At 38.3% G+C, this 27151-nt stretch overlaps 1 protein-coding gene across 2 annotated transcripts; it reads left to right on the top strand.

Annotated features, from left to right (window-relative positions):
- Window positions 1-289: 289 nt before the first annotated feature.
- LHX8 (LIM homeobox 8) lies at window positions 290-26806 on the top strand (the record flags this gene model as incomplete). 2 transcript variants are annotated; one of them, XM_081224881.1, is made up of 9 exons in its annotated part: window positions 290-370; window positions 2367-2453; window positions 2852-3013; window positions 6827-6948; window positions 9042-9262; window positions 9809-9912; window positions 14527-14622; window positions 21101-21284; window positions 26730-26806. In XM_081224881.1, 9 exons carry the CDS (start codon window positions 290-292, stop codon window positions 26804-26806), a joined length of 1134 nt encoding a protein of 377 aa, XP_081081007.1. The 2 variants fall into 2 exon arrangements, with proteins under 2 accessions (XP_081081007.1, XP_081081008.1); XM_081224882.1 differs by having other exon boundaries at window positions 26734-26780.
- Between the last annotated feature and the right edge of the window lie 345 nt (window positions 26807-27151).

Below are 27151 nucleotides of genomic sequence, written 5' to 3'. Positions count from 1 at the left end.
CCTCTTCCCTCCCTTCATGTAAGGTTCCACCCTCTGGAAAACCAAAACTCTTTTTTTCCTTTTCCTAGAGGGACAGACCTCAATGAAGTTGGGAAACAATCTTAAGAGCAGTCCATCAGAGTCTTTACGGTCACAGCGGCCTCTTTGGACGAAGACTTGTAGCATTCTTTCTCTTCTCGGTGTCAGTTTTTATTAGTGCGCTGGGGCTGGGGAGGCGGGCCAGATCGGCAGACACGGACACCCTCTGACCCTCTGGAGTTGGTATGTGATAAGCAGCCCTAGCAGTGCCATGTATTGGAAAAGCGAGCAGATGTTTGTGTGTAAACTAGAAGAAAAGGACGTGCCGGAGCTGGCAGTTCCTCCCGAGAAGGTGAGCGACCCGACGCCTGGCCAGACCAGCTGAATCGCAGTTTCCTGCGAGCTGTTTGCGCTCCTAAATGAGGTTCAGAAATTACCTGTAACGGCCTCATCTTCAAACCTGGCAGTTTTTTTTTTTTTTCCTTACGTAGTAGCGTTAGTCAGTAATCATTGCCTCCCCTCCCCACAAGCTCACTTAACCTGAGGCCATGGAGACCGTAATTTGGGAGACGAAGCCTCAAGCCTAAGGCGCTCTCGGGTACATGTGAGTCGTGCTTTTGTTGTGTTTGCAGTGGTGAAAGGGCGGTCGGGAGAGTGAGTCGGGAGGTCCAGGCGGCTGTGGGGTGGGAAGGAACAGAGGCGCGGCTTCCCTCTTCCAGCCGCCGGCGGATGCTTGCCGGCCCTAAGGAGCCCCTCTGGCCGTAGGGCGGTCCGCGCTGCCGCGGCCCCACAGCGAAATAAAAGCAGACGTGACTCCTGGAAGGCCTCTGGATCCTATGGCGGGCTAGGAAGGCCATTTTACTTTAAAAAACCGAAAGAAGCCAACCCCAGGGCTCTCGAGTCACACCATTCTTCGAGAAGATGGGGGGAAACTGACAAACTCTCACCTAACTCTGGAGGCAGGAGCCGCGGCGTATCTCGCGTTTTAGGTTTGAAAATCATCTGCAGCCTGTTTGAGCGCCTCCGCCGGACCCGCACTGGGCACCGCTGACTTTGTCTTCGCGCCGACGCTGGCGGGGAACACTCGGCGAACTCGGGGCTCTTCTGCCTAAACTCTTTGTGTCTGTGGCGCTGGGTCCCGAGTAGGGAGCGCACCCGAGGGTCCCGGCGGAGAGCCCGAGGGACCGGGGGGCTCTGACAGTATCTCTTCTGGTGCTACCAGAGTGAGGGAAAGAGGGAGGCGAAGAGACAAATGCAGAAGTGTGGGCCGTTCGAGTTCCGGGACCCCCCCCGCCCCCCAAGCTAGAGTTTCCGTAAACGAAGGCAGAAAAAGCCCAGAGCGGCTGCGTTTTCGTTTAAGAACAAAACTCCTACAAAGGCTTGGAAACACTTGAGTAATGCGCGTTGTTGCTTTAAAACATTTTGACCGAGGTTGGGTGAGTTTTTTTTTCTTTTTTTTTTAATGACACAAATTAAATTCAGCTGGATATTTTCCATTATTCGACCCGCTTTTTGCGCTAGCTAAAAATAATCCTTTAGTAGCTCAAATGTTGACTTACCGAGCAATAAGTGGCAATTTACACCTTAAAGAAACGAGTATAAATCACTCGCAGCTCTAATTACTGTAAGTTTACGAAAGAGCTGCTGGCTCGGTTTAATCTGAAGTATTTTCATTCAAATTGTCATCGGAACAAACACCAGGCTTCTTAAATCCCGCTGTAATTAGCTTTCAAGTATCCTATTAAACCTCTTCACCTTTCGGGCTATCCAATTCAAAAAGCCCCCTTTTAAAAATATATATGTGTCTTGCTCTTTTAATTGAGGCTATTAAAGAAATCAAGTTCCTACCCCCACCCCCTCCTCAAGTCCTCTTTTCTTCTCTCCCACTTCACCCCACCCCCATGCACCCCCTTTAGCCGGGTGATCCCCGCTCCGCTGTGATTGACGTCTAGAAAGAAACTGCTTTGTGCCGGGATGATTGTTATTAACTTGTTACCCCCGGCAGGGGGGCGGGGAACCGACGTGCTACGGTGAGCGCGGGGACCCGGAGCCCCGAGAGGGCGGCCGCGCGCCGGGCGAGCCCTTGGTGCTCCGGTGGCCGCCTAGTCGCGCGCTGAGGCTGCGCCGCCGCCGCCGCCGCCCGCTGCCTGCAAGGGAGGCTGCGTCGGCGTCGGCTTGCCAGGCGCGCGCGGGCCCAGGCGCCCAGACGGCTGCACGTGCGGCCCGGAGCGCCGTGGGCCTTCATTAGCCCGCCCCGCGTGCGGAGAAGCTGAAGCTCTGGGCCGCATGTGCCGGCTCTGAACTTCTCGTCTCTGTTCCTCCCCACTTCCCCGCCCTCACCTCCTCAGTGCCAGGGGCTCATGTCGGAGGAGTGCGGGCGGACTGCAGCCCTGGCGGCCGGGAGGACTCGGAAAGGCGCCGGGGAAGAGGGACTGGTGAGTGGGTAGGGACCCGGGTGGTGGCGAGCCGGGCCGTGGGGAGGCAACCCAAGGACGAAGGGCTGCTGTCGCCGCGCTCCTCCCCGGGCGCAGTTAGCCCCTCGGGGAGCGGGTGGAGAGGGGTTCTGGGGCGGGGGGAGAAGCTGAGCCAGTGTGGCGGGCTGCGCAGGGCCGCCAGGCGCCCCAGGTCCTTGAGGTCAGTGGTCTGCAGCCCCGGCGGGGGCGTGGTGGTAGCATGGACCCGAGGGGAGAGGGCGAGAAGCGGGACCTCAGGAACTGAGGGTGGTTTGGGGTAAGGGAGGGGAGGCTGTGAGGGAGCCCCCGTGGGTCTGTGGGATGGGGAAAGAAGGAGGGGTCTAGAACTGCCTGAGACCGCGCCTCGTGGCTTCCTGCAGGTGAGCCCCGAGGGAGTGGGGGACGAGGACTCGTGCTCCTCCTCGGCCCCACTGTCCCCGTCGTCCTCGCCCCGGTCCATGGCCTCGGGCTCCGTCTGCCCCCCTGGCAAGTGTGTGTGCAACAGCTGCGGCCTGGAGATCGTGGACAAGTACCTTCTCAAGGTAGGGCGGAGCCGCGAGGCCCAGGGGCAGCGGGGTTCCCCGGGAGCTCTGGGAGAAGAGAAAAGTTTATTTTCCCTCTCTTTTCCACTCAAGTTCTCGCTGGAGATTGTAGACTTTCTCAGCACTACGGCCCAGTCAGGGACAACTCATGCGGTGGGAAAGAGTGGGAGAAGAAATCTTAGAATACCCGCTGTTGCAAAACTGCTTACGTGTGACCCATCCTGGTCTAGACATGCCGATACCCTGGGTGGATGTGCTGGAGTTAGCCACCTACTTGTAGAGGAACAGAAGTGGGGAAACGCTTACCCATTCTGGAAACAGGGTCCTGCCCGATTATTTTTACTGAGCCTCGGGTTATGGTCCCTCCACCCCCAATAACACCCACACGTCTGCCTGCTTATGAGGACTCCAGGTCTGTATATGTTGATCGATTTCCCCTTTTCAGTGTCTCCTTTGGTGAGAACCATTGTCAAGTGCCTTAAAGGGTAGGGTCTTTTCTGGATAGATATTTTACAGTCTTATGTTTATTTACACTAACCTGAGGCTTTTCCAGAGTAATAGTTCGTAGTAGCATTTAAATGAAAACCATTTTCAATATCTTCCTCCTCTCATTAAGGTTTAATACTTCAGGGCCACCGAATGATTTTTTTTTTAATGTCATCTTCAGTGCTTAGTGGAAAAAAATGGAAATTGATGTAAATTTATACAAAACAGAAAGAAAGAAAAATGCTTGGGATGAAGTGCTTCAAGTGGTTTGAGAGTTGACTGTCTTGATTTGTTTTACTTCTCTCAAGATATTGTGGGGGAGTTTTGGAGTACAAACTCTGGCAGGCTAGTTACCCATGTCATTGCATGAAGGATCATAGTCCCTTGTGTCTTAATTCTAATACCTTGGAATTTCAATTTCAATAGCTTTTTAAAACCACTATTTAAGATAATGATCTCTCCTACACTGACTTAGTAGCAAACCAGTTCACTTTCTATTCTCCTCACCTCCCCCACCACCCCAGTTTTTCAAAAGAATTCATTATGGAGAATATGAATTCAAAAAGCAAATTAGTGAGTTTCTTTAAATTTCTCCCTTAACATACAAAGCTGCTTCATCTGGGAAGTTGGAATGATACCCTGTAGATACAACCCAGATAAAGCACCAAAAGGAGTTTTGGTGAAAACGTTTAAAAAGTGACTAATTTACTTAATTGGTGGTTGATTCTTAAAGCTGGCTTTCTCTTTAAATCTACATTCTTAACATTCACATTTCAGTGTTTCCACACCTGAGCCTTTTTGGATATTTAAAAACCATCTTTTGGATCAAAACTAGTTTCTTATTTTCAATGAGCCCTCTCAATAATTAGCTTAATCTTTAAGAATGTTTCTGATGGATCTATAATGGATCCACTACACAGCAGAGAGGATAAAGAAAAAAGTTATTATAAAGTGACTCAACATATCCTCTGAAATAGATAAAATCATTTCTAGTGTTCATCTTTTATATGTTAACATATGTTTATGTTATATATTTGTATTGTATAAAATAATCTAAGTTATCTGAAGAGTCTTTTAAAGCTTTCCTTTGTAGCTTTCCTTCCTCAATGAAGTCTTCTACGTACAGTCTTAGTCCACCCCTTTTTGTACATATTAATATATGTACAAGAAAACTAGCTGCTGCTTATTATATAGTAAACTAGTTCTAACAAAAGTTTGACACTTTATGATTAAAAACTGAGATCTTAACTTTTTTGCCCCCATTTTGTGTGCTTATTCTTCCAGATAAGTTTGAATTCAATTTGAGTCACTGGTGAAAAATAATTGTTAGACCTAATAGAATATTTGAGGGTATAACTGTTTAATATAGAAAAACACCATATTGTGAGGCAAGTTACATGGAGTTAGAACAAAAAAAATGAGAGGAGTTAGATGCATCTGTTGCCCCATCCAATACTTCAGTGCCCTGTCGTTTGAGTGATTTTTTTCTGGCTTGGTCCTATATATGTATACATACAGAGATTGGATCAATGCTAGCCATCAGGAAAGGTTTATAGTCACCAGAATTTTCTCTGTTCACCTTACTTTCATCTCTGGAAAAGAAATGGAAGATGAAGGAGATTTTTTTTTTAAGTAAACTTTGAGGAAAGGTGGCAAACCAGGCATTACATCTGGCTTTAGGGAACTAGAGAATGGCCATGACTCTGCCCTGAAGCCTGCATCTAGCCTTGCTTAAAAAAAAAAAAAAGAGCCTGGATAACATCAAAATGCAGAAGGCCTTAAACAGTGGAATACTAAAGGAAATCTGTATTTCTACACTTTAACTTAATTGGGCCTGTTTGAGGAAAAAAATAGAAAGAAAATGCATCTCTAATTAATAGGACAGCATTCACCATTGTTATTTTTTTTTATTTCGATTTCCTCAGATTTTTTTGCTATTGTTTCCTATTGCTATTTTCCCTGTTTTCTTGTATGGTGAGCATGTAGTTCTTTTATAGCAAGACCAAAACTTAAAATTTCACTAAAATGATACTCTCATTAGTGCTTTGGAAAGAGACACATAACTGTAATTAGAAGCTAGTGAAACTTTCTTCAGCTTCGAAGGACCCTTTATATTTCATATCACAGAAAAATATGTTGAACAGTAGCTCTAATATAATAGAATCATTGGACAAGATAGTCTTTATTATGAAATAGTGTAGCAAAAGCTGTATTTCACAATTTCTCATTTTTCCAATTTCCTAATTCTTATATTAGGCATTAGATCCATTTGTAGAGTATAACTGGTGTTTTTGCATCATTGCCATTCTTTTAAATGAAATTTAATTAAGCATAAGCCTAGTTCTTGTGTCCATTTAACAAGAGCAAAATTTAGGAGCCTGCATTACAGGCAAATTCAATTCAATACACATCTTCGTTTTTGAAGGCTAAAGATGTGCCACTTATACTATGATAGTAACAGTTTAAGGTAAGGCTATTTATGATTTGTCCCCTGATTTGACAATGTTTCATGCTCCTATATAGAATATAAAGTGCTGAGATTTATTAAATTAAATCAAAGCATTTAATGTCTTACTTCCTGAAGTATAAATGGCAAATAGTTGGGTGCCTTTTTAGAACCGCTTATAATAGATTTATTTTTTTCCTCTAGTAACCAAATCATTAAAGTAAGGTTACCAATGCTTTATGTTTTGATTATTTAATGTTAGACAGGAGCCAGGGCTTTGGCCATTTCAACATTTAAATCTACCTTAGGAATTTCTGTTTTGTAAGTAAAATGGATTGCCTGGCTTCTTTACACGGGTAAGTATTTCTTACAAAGCTTCTTTTCCATTTTCTTTCTCACTTTAACTAAAAAGTAGATTGAGAAGGGATGTGGCTTGAATTCTTCAGCTACCATGTTTCATGGTGGGAAGAATTTGGTCAAGGAAAAGAATATAAAACCAGTATGTAGGACTTTAAAGTGGCCAAAATTTTCCCTGTTCATAGACGTTCAATAACAAAACAAAACAAAACAGAAACAAACAAACAAAAAACCTGAATAGACATTCAATTAAAAAAAAAACCTGAGTTTTTTCAAAAGTATATTTAAAAAATTAAACAGAAAGTGTATAATATGCTACTGTGATTTTCTGGTTGAGGTCTAAAAGAGAATATATCTAGATGCGTATTTGTGTAAATGACACCTCTTAGATAGAAACATTCAGAGCATGTGTTAAAATATTAAGGGGCCAGCTTTTAAAACTGCCTGATACAGAAAACCAATGAAGGATACTCTTAAGTGTGGTATTAGAATGGCTTCTCATCCTAACCCCTTCTTCTTCACAGGTGAATGACCTGTGCTGGCATGTTCGGTGTCTCTCCTGTAGTGTCTGCAGGACCTCCTTAGGAAGGCATACCAGCTGTTATATTAAAGACAAAGACATTTTCTGCAAACTTGATTATTTCAGGTACACCGAAACTTTTTTTTTTAGTAAGTAGATACTCCAAGAAGGTATTACACAAAGAGAATTTTGTAAATAGCCTTTCTTGTCCAGTTTTATTTACTGAAGCCCACTTTTTCTTATATAGTGGATTTCAAAATGAGAATGCTTCATATTTTTGAGGTATAATTTGTATTAAAACAAATAAAATTAGCATGCTTATGTGTTTTAGGAACTCAGTATACAAAAATTAATTTTAAATAATTATTTCCACTTTGGCAAATGAAAGTTTTAGGTATTAAAAACAGGGAACTTTCTTTGCTGTGCAGAGATATAAAGTATGAAATATAAGATGACTTATATTATAACAAAGCCCTTTGTTCAGGGGGAGTAGCAAGACAAAAATGAAGTAATTATGGGGGAAAAAATCAAGGTTTTGTTGTGCTTTTTCCAGTTTACTATAGAATGACCCCTCGTAATATACCTATAAAATGCCAGCAGTTTGGAAACTGTGATTAAACCATATTATTCAGAAGAATTGACCATTCCAGTATCGGAAATACACCAAGTCTAATTATGTATTCTGTCTAAAACTCCTGTTTCTTTTGTCCGTTCTTTGATCTTTGTTTTGTGAGACTGTATTTGCTTAGGATATTAAATGTAACATTTTCTCCACATGGTCTCTTTATAATAGTTTAAATGTAAAGTTTCTTCTAAGATAGCTATCCATTAAGAATTAAATTCTATCTCGAAATTGAAATCATCCTTAAGCATGACTTTTTAAAATTATCACATTTTTTCCCTATTTGCATTTCCAAACGAAGAAGAATGCTCATTGTGAAATTGGGAAGTTAATAGTACATACTGAAGTTTGTAATACTAATTATGTTATTTATACTCAATTTCAAAAACTGATTTAAGAGAGTTTAGTGATTGATTTGAATAAAATTGCTAGGTAATTTAAAGCACTTCATGAAATCCAGAGTCCTTTATTTTATAAAGTCATAGAATTTTATAATTACCCAAAATATATATTTCTTATCAGGTTTGCTCTCTGTTTCCTCAAAAATAGTAGCAGTTTGCCTCCTCTTTCACTTAGAATATGCTAATCTTATTATTTTTTTTTTTTTGGTAATTTAAAGCCCCTTGAAATGTTTGGTTTCAGAGACTTATTGAAAGTCTAGTTCTTCAGGATTTTTTTATACTTCATATTTTATTCTGAAATTTATTTTTATGATTCAGTTTTTCAGATTAACTTAAAAACTGGCAATACCTCTAAAGATATGTTAAGGAATAGACACAGACACATATACTTATCTAGTTTAATGTGGATATGCCAGGTTATGACTGCAATTGTGGTAGGAGATATGACAGAGAGTGTCTGGTCACTAGGACTGAGAGAAAAAAGAAATCTTTACATCTGGCATTTTGTTAAGATTAACTTGCATTTAATGTCCAGATATGTGTCTAAAAGTTTTAGGTAATATTTCCCCTCCTCTTGTGGATGGTATTGCAACAGCTTGTTCACCAAAGGAAACATTTCTGAGTTTTCCTTCACTAAGGTTTCTTAGATTTCCTCACACCAAAGTGAACAATTTCTGTTCTATTCATTCTTTGATAATATCAATTTAAAATGTTTTAACTTTAAAAAAATGTTTAGAGCATTTTCTAATTATCTCAACTAGGTTTTAAGACGTCATTATTTATATCTTCAGTGGTATGCTTTTGTATTTTTAGGTTTCAGTATCGAGTGTGTGTGTGTGTGTGTGTGTGTGTGTTATGTTGAGTCTCTAGGTAATTTATAAATGCACTGATATTTGTTACAAGAAGGATACTGAAACTCCTATGTCATTTATTTTAAAAGAAAAAAAATCCTTTTCTCCTTTAGAGTAACAATGAGAAGTTTTTGTTTTATAAACAGGTTTGAATTATGATCCCATCTCAAGTCTCGATTGTGTACCATATGACTTTTAAAAAAATAATTGATTCCTGTTTCCTTTTCAAAAGATTTAAATACTTGGGTTAATCCAATGAGTAAATAATGTGTTAATTTAATCTTAGACTGATGACTATCTCACCAAGCATTAAAATCTTCATCTCCCACCCTTCTATTTATGTAGAAGGTATGGAACTCGCTGCTCTCGTTGTGGGAGGCACATCCATTCTACTGACTGGGTCCGGAGGGCCAAGGGGAATGTCTATCACTTGGCGTGCTTTGCCTGCTTTTCTTGCAAAAGGCAACTTTCCACAGGAGAGGAGTTTGCTTTGGTAGAAGAGAAAGTCCTCTGCAGAGTGCATTATGACTGCATGCTGGATAATTTAAAAAGAGAAGTGGAAAATGGTAAATATATACTTAAAATACTTTTGAATCTTTTGGGACAGTGAACACAGGGACAATAACGATTTTTCCTAAGGTCGTCTTAAAGCATTACTTTGTGCAGTGTAATTGTGGTGAAACTCATTAAGCCCTCTACTGTTAGTGATGGTCTCCATCTGTTTATTTACAAGAAAAGCCATGGCATATGTATTCGCCTTGTGCCATATTCTCAGGAAGCAGCCTTGAGTTTAGGGTTCTGTTTTACTTTTTGTAACCATTTGTTTCCTTGTATTTGCCTTTGTAAGGATGAGCCTTAGATGTGCACTTCCAAATTGGTGCACTTTTGACTAAATATACAAGCCTACAAATGGAATATTGTTTCCACAGTATGTTTCTAGTATGTTCTAAACTTAAGGGATTTGGCAAACTAGAAGATGTATACAGTTTCATACCAAGCCAAGAGATGCAAGAAACCTATTATTGTATGATTGTTCATACAGCAACCTATTATTGTATGATTGTTCATATAGCAACCTATTATTGTATGAATGGTGTGTTTTTTAAATGCAGGTAATGGGATTAGTGTCGAAGGCGCCCTCCTCACAGAGCAAGATGTCAATCATCCAAAACCAGCAAAAAGAGCTCGAACAAGCTTTACAGCAGATCAGCTCCAGGTAGACATGACAATGAATTTGAGTTTTTGAAGCCCTTCCCCACCTAAAAAAAAACAAACAAAAAACCCCCACCAAACCCAAACTAACAAAGCCAAACAAAAAACAATCTCTATGCTGTCTTAAAACATTTTTGTTTTCAGAAAGGTTAGCCTATGCTTTTTGTGAAAACTAACTTGTTAGATGTACGAAAACATTGCCCTAAATATTGTTTATCAATATTTCAAGAGTCATGATGTGATATGAACTCGTCATTCAAGTTCGTCTCCCTGGGGTCTGTTAGCATTAACATCAAAGTGGAAACAAAATGTTGATCTGTTCTGACTTCCTGATAAAAATTACTTTAACCCAGGCATTTACATTACTACATGTAATTGAGCTAGAAGATAAAATATTTGGGGACTCTTAACAGAAAGAGACGCTCAGTATGTAGGTCTGTGGGACACTAATGTGTTCATCTTTTTAACAAACCACATTGAGTCTTTTAATGGACAAGATTGTACATTTTCTGAGTAGGAAAGAATTGTAGACGCTTTACCATAAATAGGAGCTACCGATTGACTCCAATCAAGTAGACCCTTCTTGTTTTTAAAGAGGGTAGAGGGAATAATTATATAATTTGATGCTAAAGGTTCATTATGTTCCCTGAAAAGGGAGGGATTATTTTCAACTTAGTTGCCCTTAATATAATTGTCATAAGTTCTGGTTATACAAATTGTCTTGAAAGTAATGAAATAATTACTCCTTGCTTTATATTTAAGTCTACGCATACAATGATTCTTTCTGGCATTTTTTTTCAGATAAAGAAATCACATTTTCTAAAAGGTTAACGTGACTGAAGTATTTGTTTTATGTTAAGGAGAGGTAACATCTGTAAAGCGCCTACCATGTATGGCTGGGTGCTTTACACATAGTATCCATCTTAGCTCAGACTTGAAAGGATATTTATACAATGTTAAGAAATGAAGGTAATATTTTGAAAACTCACTTATAGTATTCTAATACTTGGCAGTATTTAAGATGAATGCAGTAAAAGAGAGGATTTTTATTTTGAGAATGATTAAGAAAGAAGCCTTGATATGACACAAATATTCCAAGGGAACTTAATGGCATTGGAAGCAATCTAGCATTAAAATCTAGATCTATTCTAAAAAATTTCCAAAAGATTGTTTTTGATTTCTTAATTTAGGCATAGACTGCATGGTCAGTAAGTAGGAAATGAAAGATAAGGCAGTTGAAAGAGATATCTGTTTGAACCTTGCTTTTCTCGGTGCCTCATTTGGTTGTAATGAAGATCACCTAAAGCCCCAGGTTAGGAGATATGAATAACTGTGGGAGATCTGGCAGCAAAATACCCAGTAGTTAAAAGGTGTCTGAGTTAAAATATAATCTCTAATATAAATATGTTCTGTTTATAAAGTGGGCTGTTTCCATGGAAGCCTGGCTATAACTTTAATAATCATAAGGCTGATAGCTTTAGTTCAATATAAACATTTATTAGTAAAAGGATAACTGTGAAAATTTGAAAACACTTTAGGTAGATATACAATCTCATATAGGAAGATAGAGGCACTAATTAAATAGAAAGGGAATAATATTTGTGGGGGTCTTTGTATACCAAGTCTTATGTCAGACATTTTCTCTACATTATCTTCTTTTATCTCTTAAAATTCATTGATATAGGTAGCCTCATCCAAGAAGTGTAGGGACTCCCCCAGGGCAGACCACCAAGGGAATGGCAGAGAAGAGATTTGGACCCTGCTCCCCAAACCTCTGGTCTTTTCATTTTGCTTGGCCTCCCAGGAGACCATGAGTAGAACCGTGCCTTAACAAAACTCCACTTAATGGCAGTCAGCTAAAACAAGAGTGAGATTCTGAATCTTGTAGATAGCCTTATAGTTTTAAATTGCAAATGTGCATAAACTATTTAAGCCATGCATTATTATATGAAAATGTATCTGAATCATGTTTTAAAACTTTATATCAGAATCATAGGTTTTTAAAAATGAAAGCAGAAATTATATACTTTCAAAGCATGTTCTCATTTATTCAGTATTTATTAGCATCTATCTGTGCCAGGAATGGCTGAAACAAATGAGACACAATCCTTGTCCTCAAGTGTTCTTTGTAGCTTAGGAATCTAGGATAAGTTGAATCATTATACTCTGCCAGAACCTCTAATAAATCAGGCAGTGCACCTCATTGTCAAATCGTCCTACTTTTCAGACAGCTGAATATATTTAAGTAGTGCTTGAATTTAGCAAAACAATAAAATATAGGTGATCAGTAAGTCAAGACTATTCAAAGACTACCTGGTTTGGACTTATAAAACTTAAAATGGGAGAAACAAACAAATTTCCCAAATTCTTCTTTAGAAGCTTATGGGAAGAAAAAATAGTTTGACTTTCAGAATAGAGTACTATTTTGTGTTACCAAAAATATTTCAAATATTGTCTCATTTGTATAAATTGCATTTTAAAAGTTCCGGCAATACTATGGTTTGCTTATTGTAATTGGAAGTATTTGCTCAATGATTATTAATGTTAAACATGCCAGGGTTAGCACCTACTTTAATCTACTTTCAGATCAAGTTGGTCAGCTGCTACTATGCAGACTCCTCACATTTCTGGTAGACATTCTGGCCTTAAAATGATGTGTCTACAGAGGCTTGTTCCTTGACCATGTTAAAAGAGCTCAGAAAAGGAGTAGGGTGGGTTTTGGCATCATTAGTGACCCAGAGAGTAATGAAACCAAGTTAAAATTAAAAAGGGTTCTTTTGTGAGACTAAACACTGATGAACACATCTTACTTTTCCTTTAGCATATTCCAGCTTTAAACCATCAGTGTTGATTTAAGTTTTCCTTTATTCCTTAATGAGAAATTGCTTTAGTAAATGTAATTTACTTCCATTATTAAACTTGTGAATTTGAAATGCATTTGTGAAAACCATGCTGTTTTTGTTTTATAAATTATCAATAATGGCCTTACAAACAAATCTTCAAATATCTGTTCAGCTTTTCTGCTTGAAAAATTAAAAAACAAAGATAATTAATTTGTTCATTCTGTTTTCTCTTTGAGATGTTACATGTTCAACTACGTATAAACACAACTCTGTTTGCACATGAAGATATTAAAGTTAACACGTTTGGAGTAGGAGAGGAAGAAAGAAGTGAGCTGGGCGAGATTATAAACTTTTAGGCTGATTCTGCCCACTTTTTTTAAAGCAGAAATACATGTGCTGTTTACAGCGAGTGTGTGGACAAGTGTAGTTGGATAGGAAGCCAGGAATACCTTATTCTGGAAGAGTCACTGTCAGCGAGAACTTAACTGAAAAAAATTATATAATTTGTAAACTTCATAAGGTTTCCTGGAACAACATCGGTCTTATTCTCCACACTATCTTCAGATTTTCCTCACATTGTCGAGGTTCATCCTGTCACAAAGTCTTCACTGTGTGACAGGAAGGGGGATTAACTCCTGCGGATATGAAGAATAAGACAGTCCCTTTGCCCTCAAGAAACTCACTATCTGCTATGGAGAGCTCGACTTGCTAACACATTAGCTAGCTACCCAGTGACAAGTGCAGTGGCAAAAGATAGTATTATTTGAGGAGCATAGTGGAGAATGCAGTTAATCTTGCCTCCTGGAAATGGTGTCAAGGTCAGCAGGACTTAAGGTCATTAGGTAGATTACCCCCATCACATGCCCACAGACATGCACAATCATGTTGGGTGCCAGACTGCCCTTTCTCATTCTTATAATACTTTCTTTATATTTTATAATACTTCCCTCTATTGACTTTTAAGTAATAAAATTCAAATATCCCACTTGATTTCCGTGATCTCCTTTTCTGAAAGAATCCAAAGCCTTTGGCGTGTGCTTTTATTCTGGTACTCCTCCTGCCTCCCCCCATCCCAACTCCTCACCTCTCACTTTAGCTTGTATTGTTGCTAATTATTGGCATGCGTATATCTTCTCCTAGGAAGCTGAGACCAGAATCACTTGGGAGCTTTTCCATCTATAAATGTTAGATCTCAGGAAATTCTTATTCAGTGGGCTGATGGGTGTCTCTTTTTAAGATCCCAGATGTTCCTTTGCATAAAGCAAGTGCTCAAAACAGTTAATGATGGAGTCATTACAATTAAGTGGAATCCATCTGTTGCACTGTCTACTTTTGCACTGATAAAAATTGTGGTAGGGGCCTTGAACCTGTTTTGCTCAGTAGAGGCTGAAGATAAAAAAAATATTTTTTAAGTTTTTTAATGCTAGCAATTTTTAACAAAATGGAAAAAATAGTAAAGAGACTTATACTATTATGCATTTTATTTGTGGGTTGTCAGAATGGAAGAAAAGTTGAGCTTATTTTTAACAGCATAGTTGAGCGACAAGTTTTTATGTTGAAATAGATTTTTTTAAAGATTTCAACATAGCAACTTGTGCATAAATGTACACAATATGCATTCTTTTTTTATACATACTTCCCCATATTGATTTTCAAGTAATAAAATGCAAGTATCCCATTTTCTTGTGCATGTCTTATCTCTCCTGTCATCAAAATGCATAAGATTGAGCTTCTTATTTTTAGCTATTTACTACCTGCACTTTTTTAAAAAACAGGTTATGCAAGCACAATTTGCTCAGGACAACAACCCAGATGCACAGACCCTCCAGAAACTGGCAGAAAGGACAGGCTTGAGCAGACGTGTGATACAGGTGATTATTTTAAAGGTTAATCAAGAGATGTTAAAAGTTCTAGGTCTTTTTTTTCCCCCCTTTTGGTATCTGGTTTATTTCACTTGGCATAATGTTCATCCAGGTTGTAACATGTATCAGTACTTCATTCCTTTTTATGGTTGGATAATATTCCAATGTATGTACCACATTTTATTTGTCCATGGACGAATATTTAGGTCGTTTCCACTTTTTGGCTATTATGAATAATGTTGCTGTACATATCAGCACACAAGTATCTGTTTGAACGCTTGCTTTCAATTCCTTTAGATATATACCTAGGAATGGAATTGCTGGATCATATGGTAATTCTGTGTTTAGCTTTTTTTTTAATAGATCTTTATTGGAGTATAATTACTTCACAGTACTGTGTTAGTTTCTGTTGCACAACAAAGCAAATCAGCCATATGCATACACATGTCCCCATATCCCCTCCCTCTTGAGCCTCCCTTCCATCCTCCTTATCCCACCCCTCTAGGTCATCGTAAAGCACCGAGCTGATCTCCCTGTGCTATGCTGCTGCTTCCCACCAGCCAACTATTTTACATTCGGTAGTGTATGTATGTCGATGCTACTCTCACTTTACCCCAGCTTTGCCCTGCCACCCCATGTCCTCAAGTCCATTCTCTATGTCTACATCTTTATTCCTGCCCTGCAACTAGGTTTATCAGTACCATATTTTTTTTAAGATTCTATATATGCATATTAGCATAATGAAACAACAGACAAAGGATTAATCTCCAAAATATACAAACAGCTCATGGAGCTCAATATCAAAAAAACAAACAATCCAGTTATTGTAGGTCTTTAAAAGTGTAAATTGTTGGGGGGAGTTTTGTTTAGTTTTTTGTTGTTGTCATTGTTTGTTTTGTTTTGTGAAGAAACATCAAAGCATTAGCTTGCCATTTTAGGTCTCTTCACACTCTAATCAATTTTTTTTAAACCCGATAATTAGCCTGCTTGGTCTAGGCTTCCATTTGTTGACCATTCATTCATTGCTCAGAGCAACCCTAAGGATCCTCAGGCTAAAAAGACAACTGTGGTTCCAAGCTAGATCTGGTTCTGAGGCCAGAATTTTTTTCTTCTTTTCTATTATTTTGTATGTGAGTGAGTGGGGGAGGGGTGGGCAAGAGGTGGGATATCTCTGGCCTTTGTTAAAGATCCTGGTAGAGGGAGTGATGTAAACAAAACTAGGGAAGGATGAGTTAGAGCAAATCTGTTGACGGATAAGATTTGTGTTTGCAGATTGTGGGGGATGGAATTATTGGAGCTGAACTTGGAGAGGCTGTACATGTAGAGTTCTCTTTTGAGCAGGAAGAGATTTTAGGAAGAGATTTTACGTGAGTTTAGGAAGAAAGGTCTGGTGACAGTACGTGGGAAGAATTAGAGTTGGGAGAGGCTGCATAGAGATTGACAGATTCGGAGTGATGCCCAGCAAAGTAGTGATTTATTTTGAAAAGAGATTTAACTGAGGTAGTGGCCTAGAATTCATCCGAAAACATTTTATTGACTGAACACTGATGCCAGGTACTGGATGCTAGAGAGATAAGAAAAGGACCTGGATACTGTAATGGGGAAGCAGAGAGACATCAAAGATGACTCAAATTTGAAGTCAAAGTATCCATGGGAATGGTGCTATTGACAGAAATATTATAGGTTGTTTTAAAAACGGGTTTGGTAGTTGGGAGGGAGTTGAATTCCCTTCTAGCTGTGATAATCAGACAATGATGGTAGCAGTTGAGCATATAAACAGGTATTTTAAAGGATGAACAGGACTCAAACAGAGAGATCCAGTCCCATGAAATTGGGTAAGATCCTTTAGAAAGAGATCACGGACAATAAAAAGGGAAGAACGGACTTTATGGAGAGAGCTGTTTGAATTGGACCATTATAGTCAATCAAGGAATGAATCTGGCATAGAAGCATCATGGAGGGCCAAGGAGTTAGGTGGGTTCAAGATGGAAGTGGTCAACTGTCAAGATTTTCTACTTCCCTCAGATCAGGGAAGTGGAAAATAATTTTAAATAATATTTAAGGTTAAAAAAGGTGTAAAGGTTTAATAATGCTAGTGACCATAACTATCGAGATGAAGTTCAGTGGGGAGAAAAAAGGTTAAGTCCAACACTGCACATATAATGTTTTACTTGTTAAATTGGGTGATTGGTAAACAGGTATTCATTCTTCAGTTTATTAAGCCTGAAGTATTTCATAATTAAATCATTTATACCAAGAAGTCAGTGGGAAAGACCTGATGATATTGTATCTTCTCCAAAGACCTAGATTCCCAGTGGATTTGGTTGAGTGCAGTGTAATGAGGCTCTCTGAAGAGGCAAGTCCCATGACCTCAGTATTTTTCAAATGTCCAGGGTATTGTGTTTGTTTCAGAGTGCCAAATTTTAGAAAGGGACTAACGGAACCAATGTGAAAAGAGTGCTCCCTTTACAGGAAGGTTAAGGTCATGAAAGTCTAGAAATTATGTGCTGGTATTAACAGCAACAGGGATATTTATCTGGAAAAAAGGTCCAGAGATGGTAAGGGAAGGAATAGTATAAACAGAATAGGTGTCTTTAAACGTATGTGAAAGGCTGTCCCACAGGCAGCGGGGTCGGGTGTCTGCAAGGGAATGTAGGAAAGAAACAGATTTCACTCACTATCAAGAATTTTCTCAGTATGTAAGGCTACAAAAATGGCATAGGCTACCATCGAGGTAGTGAGTCCCTGTACCTGGAAGTGAAGCTTCCTTTGTTGAGGTAGTTCAAACTTAATGGTCTGAGGGGTCCTTGTAATCTAAGACTCTATACATTCAATGACAGTGACTGCTGTAGCTAAGTCAGATTCATGATTATTATGTTTTAGATTATTTTGAAGTTGGAAGGAAAGGAAAATGGAGGGTTTTCTGAGAGCTTTTCATATTATTTGCAGAAATAAAGACCGCAGACAGACATCTGTCATGTAATTTCCAGGTATTTAGGTCACCAGTATTATGAGCAAGTTAACTTCATTTCAAGCACTAGAACTTGGAGAATATGCTGTTGGATGGTGGCTTTTAATATGTGAGGATTGAATTTAAATATTTTTGATAAGATGGCAAAGGAAGGAGTACTAGCAATTCAAATATATAGTCCGTCACAGTATTTTTGAAGGATTAATTACAGTGATCTCAAATAGTAGTCATAACCTCTTGGCCCAGCCTACTTCCTAGTATTGGGCACACTTCAGAAAAGTTAAAGGAAAGAGATTTGATTACTAGGCCTTGATTCTAATATACAAACTAGGCTACCCAAAGATTAGGTAGAAGTAATGTTCTTATACAGGGTGTAAGTACAGGTCTCACCTTTACTAGCTAAAAGCTGCATAGTGAGACATTATAACAGAGCAGATCGTCATTGAGCTGAAATCACAGAATAAAGATGGATGATTTTACTTTTCACACTTTGCATCCAGATACAATCATTGTTCACATACCCTTTCAGAGAGGTGAATTATGAATTGTGTATCTTACAGAAACATGATAAAACATTGCTATTTCTTCCAGTCAGTGTGCTCAAAGTTCTCTTTCCATATTAAGATCTACATCATTTTTATTGCTACACATATTGAGCATAGCACAGTTTATTTAGTTTATTTCCAATTTTTTGCTATCATAAAAATGCTGTAGTGAACAACACTGTGTGTATACCTTGCACGTTTGTTCGGTAGTGTCTGTAGGATAAATTTCTAAAAGTGGGATTGTTGAGTCAAAAGATAAAACATTTTTGGGCCTTTGACTGATAGTACAAAAATCGCCTTGCAGAAAGTTCATAACTAATGTATTCTACCAGGACCTATGTGTGAAATTTCCCCTTCCCCAACGCATGTAAATCCTAAAAGCTGTCATTCTTTTACATCCTTTCCAATCTGGCAGTCAGAAAATGTCATTGTTTTCATGTATATTTCTTTTATTGTCAGTAAACCTTAACATGTGTGCTTATTTTGAAAATAAAATTTGTATTTTTTAGTGCTCTTTTCTATTGGGTTATTTATTTTCTCTTTATCGTACTGATGTTTATTGTTTATCATAGTTAAACTTTCATAGTTCATCAGTTTCCCTTTCACTTATTTTTTCCACATAGAAATTTTACGTTGTTTTGTATTCAAATCTCTTAATATTTTTTTCTCATAGCTTTGGCTCCACCTAGAGAGTATATCAACATTGGCTTTTGTTTCCTTAAACATTTACGGTCACAATTATTTACACCTAAACCCTAATTTATCTGGAATTTACTTTTGGTTACACGTTGTAAAGTAGGGATTTTTCTATTTCTTTTCTCCCAAACTATTAGCCAGCTTCCTCTAAATCAATATTATGCCAACACTGATTTCCCAATAATTTAAAATTCCATCGTTTTCATACATTAAATTCTCATATTTGACTCTTTGGGTTTTCTAAGAGATTCATCTTATGCATTAGTCTTTTCTTTTGCAGAATGCCTACATGGCCTGCTTTCAGCTTATGTATTTTTCAATTTAGAACTCAAATTTTTTAAAAGAGTATGTTGCTCATAAGAAATTGTAACCCTTGTTAGAGGTTTGAAAGCAGAAGGAGGAAATTTTAAGTCAGTGAGGAGAGTCAAAAGGACTGTATTTTATTCCTGAAGCTAGGTAGTCCTCTTGTCAGAAGTTGTTTTCTGATGTCTGGAATCTTCAACTATGTTTTGCTGTGCAAGTTACATGACACTTTGTGTTTTCAAATCTCTCTCTGCTTAATTACCTGTTGATCTTTCCAAGGAGTTATTTGAATTAGCATTAAGGTAGTCATTCTACTGTTTATGTCATGCTTTCTTCATCTTTATTTACAAAGTCTGAGATTTTTAAAAATAACTGAACAGTTTCCATCCAATATATAATTTATTGGAGACATAAGATACTTTGAAGAAACTCTGGGAATCATAGCACCATGTGTTTTAGGTTATATGTAGTCCTCTGGGGTGCTTGTCTTCTGGGCACTGTCAGGGGAAAAGGCAGGTGACAGCAGTTCCTGCTTACAAGTTGGAGAATGTGTGAGTGTGTCTTCTTGGCTGGGTGGGTGACAGCAGTGGCACCTGTTAAGGAGCCTGTGAAGGAACTGTGACTGAAGACTTTGGGTAAAGTCTCTGTACAGGTACCTAAGAGTCTAACTAACGCTCCAGAAGATCGGGGAGAAGGCTGTGACTTCTCACTCCTTTTCCTTGATACATGCCTAAGCTTGTTCCTGAAATATACCTCAGGTGCTACCACTCAGCCACGTGCTCAGAGGCCATTGTATTATTGGGTTTTGTTCCTTTGGTTTTAACCCCTTGAGTTTATACTTCGCAGCCTTCTGTTTGTGAGTCCCAAGGGCAAGGTGTGCCTTTTGATATCAGGGCAACTTTTTCACATAAATCTTTTTTGTAGCTTCTTTCTGTTCCATGTTATTCAGCCCTGATTCCCTAGTGCCGTCAAGTACCTACCTACCAGCCCTAGGTAGAGACTTATGCCCCTAGCCTTCGCCCCTGATCCCCAAATGTTCTTACCCTAATTTCCTTAAAGTTTTTATCCCTCCACTTCTCTGACTTCTTATGACAGAATTGTTCTGAGTGATAGCAAATAAATACTATAATATTTTAATAGAGAAACACTCTGTAGGCAAGTTTTATCTAAGAGCAGAGAGTTCAAATGCACGTAGCTTAGATACTGGAAGCATTCTGGGCAGTCTAGCCTTACTTACCCTGACCTGCACGTAAAACTCTGCTTACCCAGAATATGCTTCCTTTATTTCTGTGATAAAGTGGATGACAGGCTAGTTAGCTCTTTACATTTGGTGAACTGTTTCACCAGTGGATGTGTTTGTTATTTTATTCTGCTTAAATATCACTAGTTGTTTCTTATTATAAGCCTGACCTTAACCTGCTTCTTAGAGAATAGCCTATGTATTTACTAAGAGAAATTGAACTCAGCAGGTTACAGTGTGACTGGAATAACTGAATCAAGAGGTTTGTAGAAAGCTTTAAGCTCTCAGTAGGGATTTTAGTCATTTGAAAAAAGATTTAAAATAAGTCCAGCAGGTGTCTGAGAATACATTTAGTAGTGCATTTTTAAAAATTTTCTGATGAAAGGGCTTTTTCTGTTTTCCTTTTTTGTCCCAAATGCCAGTAGTAAAACCAAGGAAACTTTTCTGGAATTTTGAATCCCTTACCCCATTTTTATTTTGGAAGATGCTGGCTTAGTATAGAATCAGTTTTTAAGTAAATCAACAAATAATTATTATTTGGGCAAAGAAAATGACCATTGATAACTGTGCAAAATTGTTTCTCTTGTGTCTACAGAATTCTTTTTTAGAAAGCTTATTTAGATTTATGCTGCACTTATATGGTAGAATGAGGTTGCATTCCTTGGTAAACTGAACTGGTAATGTACTCAACTGATAATGTGACATAGCTACATTGCTTTTCTCCTCCCTCAGGTGTGGTTTCAGAACTGTAGAGCACGCCACAAGAAACACGTCAGTCCTAATCACTCCTCCTCTGCCCCAGTCACAGCAGTCCCGCCCTCCAGGCTGTCTCCACCCATGTTAGAAGAAATGGCTTATTCTGCCTATGTGCCCCAAGATGGGACAATGTTAACTGCGCTGCATAGTTATATGGATGGTAGGTATCCTAATATTTAACAGCTGCCTCCCAAGCAATCAATTACTGGTACCTTCTAATAGTATATTATTGATATACTATTCACATTTTTAACTATTACCTCAGTAGTAGCTGAAAAATATTGTCGGGGGTGGGTGTAGTAGGGAGAAGAACTACCCAACATTCTTATTTCTGTGACTGCCTTTTAAGGGACAAGTTTAACACTCACCTTATGGCTAAAATACAAATATTGATAATGACTCATAGTGCTTGATTTTAACTTAGGAAAAACATTCTTTTTGTTTTCACCTGATAAATATTTAAATAATTTATTTTCCTATGGTCAGAGAAAGTATTCACACTCAGATTTTTAGATTGGGGTTTACTGAGTTTTGTTAAAGAAACTTTTTTATTGAAGCAAAACATGCATATAGAAAAGTGCACACATAAGTATTCAGCTTGATGAATTAATAAAATGAACATATCCATGTAAGTACTACCCAGATGAAGTAGTAAAACGCGGTTAGCACCCTGGAAGCCTCTCTTATGTCCCCTCCCGATCATTATCCTCTTCCTCCAAAGTAATATTGTGTGGACTTCTAAAATCATGTTCTAGTTTTGCCTGTTTTTGAGCTTTATATGAATCGAACCATGCAGAATGTATTCTTGTGTCTCACTTCCTTCAACTACAGTGTTTGTGAGATTCATCTGTATTGTTGCAAGAATCAGTGATATGTTTGTTTTCATTGTTATACAGAATTCCACTGTAGGAATATACCACAATCCACTTTAGGGTTGATAGACATTTGCGTTATTTCCAGTTATGTATATGCTGCTATGGACCTTATTGTACATGCCTTTTGGTGCACATTAATTCACAGTTTGATTTGGTATATACCTGGGAGTAGAACATAGGCTCCTGGCTACACATATGTTCAATTTTAGTTGATTCTGCCAAAGAGTTTCCAATAGTGGTTGAACCAGTTTACACTGAGACCAGCAGCACATGAGAGTTCAGGGTGCTCCACATCCTCGCTAACACTTGGTATGGTGTGACTTCTTAATTTAGCCAATTTAGTTGTGCAGTGTTATCTCATTATTTTCATTTGCTTTTCCCTCATCACTGATGAGACTGAGCATTTTTTCATTGGGCATTTGTATATCCTTTTTGTGAAGAGCTTATTCATGTCTTTTGCTTGTTGGTCTATTGGCTTGTCTGTTTTGTTTTTTCCTTGATTTGTTCTAGTTTTGGCTATACGTTGAATATAAATAAGTTTTTTGATGATTATATGTGTTTCAGATATCTCCTATTCTGTGGTTTGCTTTTTCTCCTCTCTTAAGAGTATGTTTAATTGAGCACAAGTTCCTAATTTTAATGTAGTTCATTTCATCAGTTTTTTTTCTTCATGGGGAGTGCTTTTCTTGTGACCTGTTCAGAAATTGTTCCTACTCAAAGATAATGAAGATATTTCTCCTATGTTATCTTCTAGAAATTTTGTTAAATTTGTTTTACCTTTGACATTTAGACTTACAGTCCATCTACAATTGAATTTTGTATGTGGTGTAAAATAAAGAGCAAAGTTTTTGTTATGCTTATGAAAGTACCAATTTCTCAGCTGCTTTGCTGTGCCACACTTTTCATAAATCAAGTGTCCATATAATTTATGTGTCAATTTCTGTACCCTCTGTTCTGTTTTATTGGTCTATTTATTTTTATATCAATATCTAATTGTTTTAATAATGCTAGGCCTATATTCTTGATATCCAGTAGTCCAACCTTGTCCCACTTTGCTGTTTATTTGTATTGCCATAAATTTTTCCACCAAAAAAGAGAAAACAATTGAGATTTTGATATAATCTATTAGATCCGTTTGTAGGAAACTGCTATCTTAATAATATTGTCTTCCATACCATGATCTTAGTCTGTCTTTCTATTTATTTAGGTCATCTTCAAATGCTTTCTTATATTCTAGAGTTTTCTGTTTAGTAATCTTGCACATCTTTTGTTAGGTTTATTCATAAGTTTTTGTTTTGATGCAGTTGTAAATGGTTTTTCCTCTGTATGTGGAAATCTAGGTTGGCAGTTGTTTTCTTTCAACACTTCGTCAGTATGAATTACATTGTCTTCTTGCTTCCATTGTTTCTGTTGTTTGGAATATAGATAGTTAATTAACTTGATACCACTTATTGTTGAAGTCAGCTGTTGGTCTTACTCTTGCTCCTGTAAAAGTGAATCTCTTTTTTTCCCCAGCTTTTCTCTTTTTTTTTTTTTTTTTCTTTTTGCGGTATGCGGGCCTCTCACTGTTGTGGCCTCTCCCGTTGCGGAGCACAGGCTCCGGATGCGCAGGCCCAGCGGCCATGGCTCACGGGCCCAGCCGCTCCGCGGCATATGGGATCCTCCCAGACCGGGGCACGAACCCGTATCCCCTGCATCGGCAGGCGGACTCTCAACCACTGCGCCACCAGGGAGGCCCCCCAGCTTTTCTCTTTATGTTTGGTTTTCAGTTTTAGTATAGTGTGCCTAAATATGCTTCTTGAATAGGTAGTTTGATGTATTTCACTATGCAAAAGGATCAGATTTTGTCTCTTCAACTATGGTTTCTACCCTTATTGAAAAAGTCCATATTTTCCAGCATTTTGACCATCCATGTTCCAGTCTAGATATTCTTCTGACCTATCTTCCAGTTCACTAATTCTCTCTCTGCCTATACTGTAAAACTCATCCACTGAGTTCTTAATTTCAGTTATTGTGTTTTCAATTTTTAGAATTTCCATTTCATTCTTTTATATAGTTTCCACTTCTGTGCCAGGATTATCTATTTTATCACTTTATTCCTTTACAAAATTGTTATATTAATTATAGTTACATTAAGGGACATATCTGACAACTCCAGTATTTTGTGTGTCTGTTCTATTGTTTTTTCCTCTTTGTTTTCATTCAAGTCATGTCTTATTTGCCTTGTTGTTTTTTATTGCACTTCAGATGTTAGGTATGAAAACTAGAAATAATTTGAGGCTCTGGTTAATATTTTCCACCAGAGAGGATTTAGTTTTGCCTTTGGCAGGCAGTTAGGTCAGAGTAAGATCAACTTAATCCAATCAGGCATCAGTCCTCACAAGGGCTGGTGTATTTCAGGGTCACTACTCCTTGGAACTAGCCTTTTGGGATCCCCCAAAAAAGCTTACATTTTGTTTTGTTTTGTGTCTGTCATTTTTTTTTTGAATTTTATTTTATTTATTTTTTTTATACAGCAGGTTCTTATTAATCATCCATTTTATACACATCAGTGTATACATGTCAATCCCAATCTCCCAATTCATCACACCCCCACCCCCTCCCCATGCTGCTTTCCCCCCTTGGTGTCCATACGTTTGTTCTCTACATCTGTGTCTCAATTTCTGCCCTGCAAACCGGTCATCTGTATCGTTTTTCTAGGTTCCACATATATGTGTTAATATGCGATATTTGTCTTGCTCTTTCTGACTTACTTCACTCTGTATGACAGTCCCTAGATCCATCCACATCTCTAGAAATGACCCAATTTCATTCCTTTTGATGGCTGAGTAGTATTCCATTGTATATATGTACCACATCTTTATCCATTCGTCTGTCAGTGGGCATTTAGGTTGCTTCCATGACCTGGCTATTGTAAATAGTGCTGCAGTGAACATTGGGGTGCACGTGTCTTTTTGAATTATGGTTTTCTCTGGGTATATGCCCAGTAGTGGGATTGCCGGATCATATGGTAATTCTTTTTTTAGTTTTTTAAGGAACCTCCATACTGTTCTCCATAATGGCTGTGTCAGTTTACATTCCCACCAACAGTGCAAGAGGGTTCCCTTTTCTCCACACCCTCTCCAGCATTTATTGTTTGTAGATTTTCAGATGATCCCCATTCTAACTGGTGTGAGGTGATACCTCATTGTAGTTTTGATTTGCATTTCTCTAATACTTAGTGTTGTTGAGCAGATTTTCATGTGCTTCTTGACCATCTGTTTGTCTTCTTTGGAGAAATGTCTATTTAGGCCTTCTGCCCATTTTTGGATTGGGTTGTTTGTTTTTTTAATATTGAGCTGCATGAGCTGTTTATATATTTTGGAGATTAATCCTTTGTCCGTTGATTCGCTTGCAAATATTTTCTCCCATCCTGAGGGTTGTCTTTTCGTCTTGTTTATGGTTTCCTTTCCTGTGCAAAAGCTTTTAAGTTTCATTAGGTCCCATTTGTTTATTTTTGTTTTTATTCCCAATACTCTAAGAGGTGGATCAAAAAAGACCTCGCTGTGATTTATGTCAAAGAGTGTTCTTCCTATGTTTTCCTCTAAGAGTTTTATAGTGTCCAGTCTTACATTTAGGTCTCGAATCCATTTTGAGTTTATTTTTGTGTATGGTGTTAGGGAGTGTTCTAATTTCATTGTTTTACATGTAGCTGTCCAGTTTTCCCAGCACCACTTATTGAAGAGACTGTCTTTTCTCCATTGTATATCCAGTCAGGCATCAGTCCTCACAAGGGCTGGTGTATTTCGGGGTCACTACTCTTTGGAACTAGCCTTTTGGGATCCCCAAAAAAGCTTACGTTTTGTTTTGTGTCTGTCACTTTTAACGAGGACTTCTCTTCAGTGGTCCCTGATCTTTCATATTTATTCCCCACCGCCCAAAGTGTAACTCCTGAAAACTTTGCTAAATGTCTCAGCCTCTCACACTCCTTTTCTTTTAAAATTGTCACTAAACTTGTCGAGGAAATGTAGCCTCATTTTATTTCTCTCCTTCTCTGGGACTTGACTTTGCAAGTTCTCACCTCCTGGGTATCTTTCAGATGCCTTCAAATAGATTTCTAAAAATGTTGTCCAGCTTTCTTAATTGCTCTTAGAGGGACATTTGGTTTGAAGCAACATAGTTCATACTGAGAGTGGAAAGTTCATTTTAAGGTTTGATTAAAGAAAAAAGCAGAGCAGAGTACCATTGATGCATTTACTTATACTAGGATTAAAGTTGTGTGTGTTCACATGAATGACTGTAGTGTTGCCCAAGTCAAATGTGTTTTGATGTATGTTTAGGGAAGAGGCAGCTCAGCATTCATAAATGAGAATTTGGGGTAGGGGTCACCCTGTAGAGGCACCTTCATATGAAAGCTAGCAACGTCTATGCAGGCAAAGCTCACGTGTTTCTAGCTGCAGGGTAAAGTGCAGTGAATGGGGTATGGATGGAGGACAGTAAAGTGGCAAAAGCTTGTGACCCCAAATAAAGATTTTGGGGTAAACCATTCCTGGATTCTCATTTAATAATATACTCAGTGTGCTGAATAAGCTAATGCTCCTGCTGAGGTCAGTGGAATGAGTGTAGCTTAGTGCCCTCAGCTATAAAATCAGTAGTGAGAGAACATTGTCTTGGATTGTTTTTTGTTTGTTTTTTAAATCAGTTTTATTTACCCTACAAAACTGATCCACAAATTTCTTTCTATTTTGTAGCTCATTCACCAACAACCCTTGGACTCCAGCCCTTGTTACCCCATTCAATGACACAACTGCCAATAAGTCATACCTAATTCCTTTTTTCAGGGATAGAAATGATTAAGGATATAAACTTGTCATTTATTATGTATAAAATACCATTGAAAATATATTAATGTTAATTTTTTATTTAACATCCAAAGCATTTCCAACATCAGTTTGCTGCCCAGGTATGTATCTCTAGTTGGCCTGCAAGACACTTTTATTGATTCTTCATTTTTTTGTAAAACTTATGTTTACAAGAAGAAAACAAATCAAAACTTTTTTTTGTATTGTACGGAAATAGTTCACTCGAGTGTGTATCTGTTAATTTATTTGTCATCAAAAGAGCACTTTGCCTAAAAGAAAGGACTGACAAGTGTGCAAAATGTTTACAATCC

The sequence above is a fragment of the Mesoplodon bidens genome (genome assembly GCF_964165515.1).
Source record: "Mesoplodon bidens genome assembly, chromosome: 2".
NCBI classification, from domain to species: Eukaryota; Metazoa; Chordata; class Mammalia; order Artiodactyla; family Ziphiidae; genus Mesoplodon; species Mesoplodon bidens.
This window is presented reverse-complemented; position numbering and strand designations above follow the sequence as displayed.